The sequence below is a fragment of the Cervus elaphus genome, chromosome X, assembly GCF_910594005.1.
Source record: "Cervus elaphus chromosome X, mCerEla1.1, whole genome shotgun sequence".
Classification (NCBI taxonomy): domain Eukaryota; kingdom Metazoa; phylum Chordata; class Mammalia; order Artiodactyla; family Cervidae; genus Cervus; species Cervus elaphus.
Genome location: NC_057848.1, coordinates 31,462,479 through 31,468,543, shown reverse-complemented (window position 1 = coordinate 31,468,543; position 6,065 = coordinate 31,462,479). Strand labels below are relative to the sequence as shown.

At 40.5% G+C, this 6,065-nt stretch overlaps 1 protein-coding gene across 1 annotated transcript in view; it reads right to left on the bottom strand.

Annotated features, from left to right (window-relative positions):
* Window positions 1–3,707: 3,707 nt before the first annotated feature.
* VSIG1 (V-set and immunoglobulin domain containing 1) overlaps window positions 3,708–6,065 on the bottom strand; it is a 31,500-nt gene continuing 29,142 nt past the window's right edge. Inside the window, exons 6-7 of the mRNA XM_043897709.1 lie at window positions 5,871–6,018; window positions 3,708–5,086 (exon numbers count right to left, since the gene is read on the bottom strand). Coding sequence (XP_043753644.1) covers window positions 4,771–5,086; window positions 5,871–6,018 — 464 coding nt within the window. The 3' untranslated portion in view covers window positions 3,708–4,770. The remainder of the gene's footprint in view (window positions 5,087–5,870; window positions 6,019–6,065) is intronic.

The window sequence follows — 6,065 nt, the reverse complement described above, 5'->3', positions numbered from 1 at the left end:
GCAACTAATCACAGCACAAGCAAGCACGACCTGATTTACAGCATGTAGACATTGTAAAACCACCTTTTATTACTAAACCTTGGGTTTGTTTCATTGAATTTAGTAATTTGGTGCAGTTAAAGGAACATTACACTGGGAATCAGATTGGGTGGGGTTCTATAGGAATGACCCAGCTTTTTAAAAAATATTTTTGTTTATTTGGCTGCACCTGGTCCTAGTTGATGCATGCAGGGTTTTCCATCTTTGTTGCAGCACGCAGGATCTTTAGCTGTGGCGTGTGCGATCTAGTTCCCTGACCAGAGATAGAACCTGGGCCCCCAACATTGGGAGCATGGAGTCTTAGCCACTGGACCACCAGAGAAGTCCCAGAATGACCCAGGTTCTTAAACAACATTCATCTCTTCCTGTCTCTCCCACCAAGATTATAATTCTGCATGATCTCCTACTTCCACCCCATCATTGTCAGGAGTGGGCCATTATGTGCATTACTATCCTTAGGTGCACTGAATTTGAAAAAAGCTTGAGTCCTATTAATCTCAAAGCTCCTTTCTAGCTCTTCTTACTGGAAGTTCAGGGTAAAAGCTGCAAATGCTAACTTCTCAGCATACAATACTGGGGGGAATATTTGCTTGGTACTCCAAAGAACGTAAGAGATCTCAAATATTAATAAATAGCTTCTGGGTTGTTGGTCAAGAATTACTATGTTTTAGTCCTTTTTAAAAAAAAAATTCATAGATCACTATTACTTGGAGGCCCTGTGCCATGCCATACAAATTCCAGCCTTCTTGCCCTTTAGTCAGTGCACTACTGTTGATGACATGTAAGAACTTGTCACAGTTAGTAAAGCTGTATACTGTTAATACATGAAGACAAGTCCTAGCTCTGATTCTGCTCAGCACTGTGTCACCAGCCACAGTACCTGGTTCATAGTAGCTATTCAGTAAATATCCAATGGGTGACTGAATAAACAGATGAATTTGGGGACAATAAGGACCGAAAGCTACAAAGCTGTTCCATTGACTTTATCATATCCTAGTTGCTAAATGCAGAAACAGGTGAAAGAAGTTCCTGGAAATCTCTTTGGGCAGTGAGAAGTGAATGGTTAAGAAGTCAAGGCTGGTTGGGGATTTGGTTGGGATGACCCACCTAACTTTTAACTACCTGTAGCAAAATAAATCAGGTTGTACCCTATCTGAATGAGAATTATGCTGAAAGAATTTGGTTGAAGCTTAACCCATCTTCTAGAATATTTGGGTGATGACCTATCCACTACTTATCTTCTGATCTACTGATGAATAAGCAGGGGGAAAAAAACTTTATTTCCTTATTGGGAATCTCTTTAACATAGGAGCCCATTTTCCTACCCAAGTAAGATTTAGTGAACACAATTTTGCTATGAATCTGTAAAATGTCTCAGGATTCATCACAAACATAAATATATGGTATATTATGGATGTATTGATACTAATAGAAGATTAACAGCCTGGGATAAAACTTGCACTGACCCAGAGTGGCCTTACAAGTAGATGGAGTAGTTAGATGGTAACCCATATGGTTTGATTTGAGAGGGGCTGAGAAAGCTTCTTTTGCCAGGAATACTTCCCCTCTGGATTGTTCCAGTACTTGAAATTCCACCATTATTAGTATCTTTGGACCAAAGAATTATTTTCAAGAGTCCTGTTAAAAGATAATTATTTCTAAGAGGGCTAGCTCATTATCAGCTTGAATGACATCACTGGTTGATGAAAGATCATATCCACTGGACAAGAACAGGCCACAGAACAGCTACATTTGGAAAGGGTGGCAAAGGGAGAGATAGGCTGAGTAATAATCCTGCTGAAGGGACACAGACCTGAATGGGTCACAGAGCCAGCAGGCACATGACAATCCCAGGTGTTTGGAAAATAAGATGCCAGAAGGCCAAGGGCACTGAAAACAGAGATCCAAAGATATCACTTCCGATTAACCTCACCTACTTCCCAACCTTGCCCAGCTAGGGTTTCTGCATGGGCAACATGTACTCTTCTATCCTTAAAACAGGACCATACCCTCCATTCCTGGCAAACTCACTATGTTGATTTCAAGTCAGCTCCCAGACTATCAAGATCATTTTGAGTCATACAGCAGAGTATCCATGCACCCCAGGAAACATGATTTTATTAAATGTGCCTTCTGTGTTTTTATATAAATCACTAATTCTTATTCTTGGATTCTGGGCATCTGCAATTTTTCTAAAACTGGACATGACACTGTGTGTGTATAAGCATTTTTCTAAGGAGAGGGGTCCAGAGTTAACAGCATTTTCTCAAAGTGATCCATAGCCTAGAAAAAGGTAAAAAAAAAACCACTAATCTAACTATCAACATTTTGATCAGAAGTGAAGTCTCTCAGTCGTGTCTGACTCTTTGTGACCCTATGGACTGTGGCCTGCCAGGCTCTTCTGTCCATGGAATTCTCCAGGCAAGAATACTGGAGTGGGTTGCCATGCCCTCCTCCAGGGGATCCTCCCATTTTGATCACAGCAATACTAATAAGAACAGAACTTTAAGAAGTAGCTGAAATAGCTCAGTTGGGAGAGCATTAGACTGAAGAACAGAACTCTATAAGACCAGCAAGAGTTCCTGCCTTCCTGCTCAGCACCAATTCATCAAAAATTTGGGAGTGGTGGTGTTAACTGTTATATATTATAAGTCTCTTTTCTTATAATTTGCCTCTATCGTAAAAGTAGAAGGGAAGGTGAATTTCAGCTACTTTGGCGTTCTGGTCATTAAAATTTTTACACTGCTGGTATTTGGTTTTTAAGATCTAAATATCAGGTCATTCTTAAGACCGTCATCATTTTGCTTCCTGAACCCATCAGACACTATATGTCATAATATTATATTTAGTCTGAACAAAATTACAGAATCTTCAAAAATCCCTGCAAATGGCTGAAAATTAACCCATCAAAGAAAATACATAAGTAAAAACTTGCTGTCTCTTTTCTCCGTGACTCTGGAGAAGTGTAATGTTAATTTCAATGTCTGTCTACCCTAAAACTTTCTGAGACTCTACCTCCGTTAGTGTATAGGTATAATCTATATACAAAGAGTTTCTCAGTTTCCTCTACATGAAAACCTAGATGTGATAAGTTAAAGAATCATTTCTTTATTTAAAAAGGCTTCACTTATAAGGAAGTAAGACACACAAAAAAGTGCACACTGTATGGTCATTTTTATATGAAGGTCAAGAGAAGACAAAGCTAATCTCTAATGATGAAAAACAATTCAATGGTTGCCTGGGTCCAGAGTGATCGTTAGAGTGCACAAAGGGGCATAGAAAACATTTTGGGATGATGGAAATGCTCTATTTAGACTACCATGGTGCTTTCATGAGTGTACTGCTGGCTCAGTGGCAAAGAACCTGCCTGCAAGTGCAGAAGCCACAGGAGACACAGGTTCGATCACTGGGTCAGGAAGATCCCCTGGAGGAGGAAATGGCAACCCACTCCAGTATTCTTGCCTGGGAAATCCCTGGCGGGCAGCCAGGCTCCTCTGTCCATGGGGTGGCAAAGAGTCAGACATGACTGAAACAACTGAGCATGTATGCAGGCATTTGTGGGTGTATACATCTGTCAAAACACATCAAAACACTTGAAATAGGTGCAGTTTATTATACATAAAGTTAAAACCAATAAAATTATTCATAAAAGATTTACCTTAGGCTCATTAAAGTAAGATTTTTATTGAGTATTACTTAAAAGAAGATTTAAAATCTGATTACACAAATGAAAAAGTCTACCTGTAAATTTATTCAAAGTGGAGTGTTGATAAATATAATCAAAAGAAAAGCTTTTTAGCCGGTGACAAGGTGATATGAATGCATTTTAGTTAATAGTTAGCATTTACACAAGAATTATATCTCTTTGTTAATGTGAAATATCCCAACAGTAAAACAGTTAATGTGTTCAGATTATCTAAGATAGATCTTAAGTGTTCATTTAGTTTGGCCCTTCCAAAGTAGAGATAGCATCAGACAGTGCGACAACATAATAGCGCATTCAAAGCTAAATAGTACATTACCTGTGATATCAACATTTTGTATTCATTGAAGGGAAGTTGTATTTGGAATTGTTTGCCCATACATTATTTTGCGTTTAAAAAGTTAATTTACTTTAAAATTTTGCTGTGCTCAGATATTGGATAGCACAGTGGTTCCCTGGGAAATCTAATATGATAAATGAAGCATTAATTTTAAGACCTAGTTTTAAATGCTATGTACCAATTAATATGTACCCTTTCTTCTCTGGAATTTTAAGGATTTTCTCCCCAATCTATGAGATTATTGCTGGTGAATTCTTAGTGATCAATGTGAAAATGAATAGGGAAGCTCTGATAACAGCAAATCCAAGAAATAATATTGAATCCAGTTAATGGCACCTTGTCATGTGTGCATGTGGAATGCCAAAGAATAGCTAAAAATAGAGAAACAAGATTTCTGAAATAAGACACAGGTGTTGTGGCAAAACACCTTCAATGAGTTCAAAATCACTTGTCATTAATTGTGTTTACAGGTTAGTGAAATTAAGTCCTCTAGACTGGTAATGCAGGAACCCTTGCATTTATTTAGTAGTTATCTTGATCTGTCTATTCTGGATTGATAGTAAGAGCTCCATGTTAGAAGAGGGTTGGCCAGAATGGAGGCAGGTGGTGGGAAATTAGTTAGGTCAACTCAATTCCACATGCCACTAATGGATTCCTTGGTGATGAACACTGTACTCAGGCCACTGGCCTATGGCTTAATCTCCCCCTTCTCCTCATCAGAAAATGGCTCATCTACAATCAAGGGCTGGGGCTCCTGCTGGGGCGCAGGCTCCGGCTCCAGCTGGATCTCGAGCTCAGACATGGGGACAAGCTCAGGCCCAGAGGGTGGCTCCGCAGTAGGCTGCAAGGCAGGCTCAGGCTCGGGGACAGGCTCATGATCTGGCCCCAGGGTGGCATCAGGCTCAGTCTCATGGGTGGAAGACGGAAGGGCGGCTTCGAGTTGGATGACATCATCATGTGGCATTGTCTCACCCTCTGTTCTTTGGTTTATCTTTGTCATTGGTCTGTGGGAAGAAGGCCCAGGCAAGAACGAGTTAGGGTCTGACATCTCATGTGGAGCCATAGGCTCTGTAGCCTCAGTGACCATAGGTCCCAAACCCCTGTGATTTCTGATAGTCTGACTCACTGTCAGACCATGGGTCTCCATTTAGGGTACAGAATGGTTAGGTCTTAACTGTCAAGAGAAACAAACCAGTGTTTAAGAGGCAGGAAAACTCACATCAGGAGGAAAGGGTATAAAGATCTAACAGGATCGTTGGGGGCCAAATCCATGGCTCCAATGCCTCTCTAGCACCCACTCCATCTAGCACAATACTTGGCACTTGGTTGGTACCCAATACATAGTTGTGGAAGCGCAGAAATGGAGGGAAGAACAAATGAACGTGTGATATACATTTGATGAGGAAGAATAGAGTGGGCAAGAGCTTGGGCTGTCAGCAGTTTTGTGTCTATTGACCCCTTGTTCCATAAAAAATAATATTAAAAATTGTATTTTATTTGCTGTTCATAGAAAGACAAGTAGATGAATATATTGTAACATTTTCTTAGCCCTAAAAGGACTGTTGTCACCGTTAAATGAGTTGATATACATAAAATTGCTTAGAACAGAGTCTGGCACACAGTACCCAGTACGTGATAACCATCACCACTCTTTCATAAAAGCAACGAGAGCGAGCAGAGAGATGGCCCTCTATCTTATGCTAAGAGGCGTGCTTAGGAAGAGCTGACTGAGAGAGATAGGCCTGAGACATGTCTATTCAAGGAAAGGCAGCAGAAGTAAGGTCTTACTCGAGTTCTGTGGTGGTTTTAGAATTCCTCTTCCTTTCCTTCCCCTTCGCCTTTACCTTACGCCTCACGAACCACACCACAGAGATGATAATGATGACACCTATCAGGGTCCCCACAAAGGCCCCAACAATGATTCCAGTTCCTGGATCTGGAGGATACAAGCAGCTGGTTAGTAAAATGGAGCACAGTGTCTGC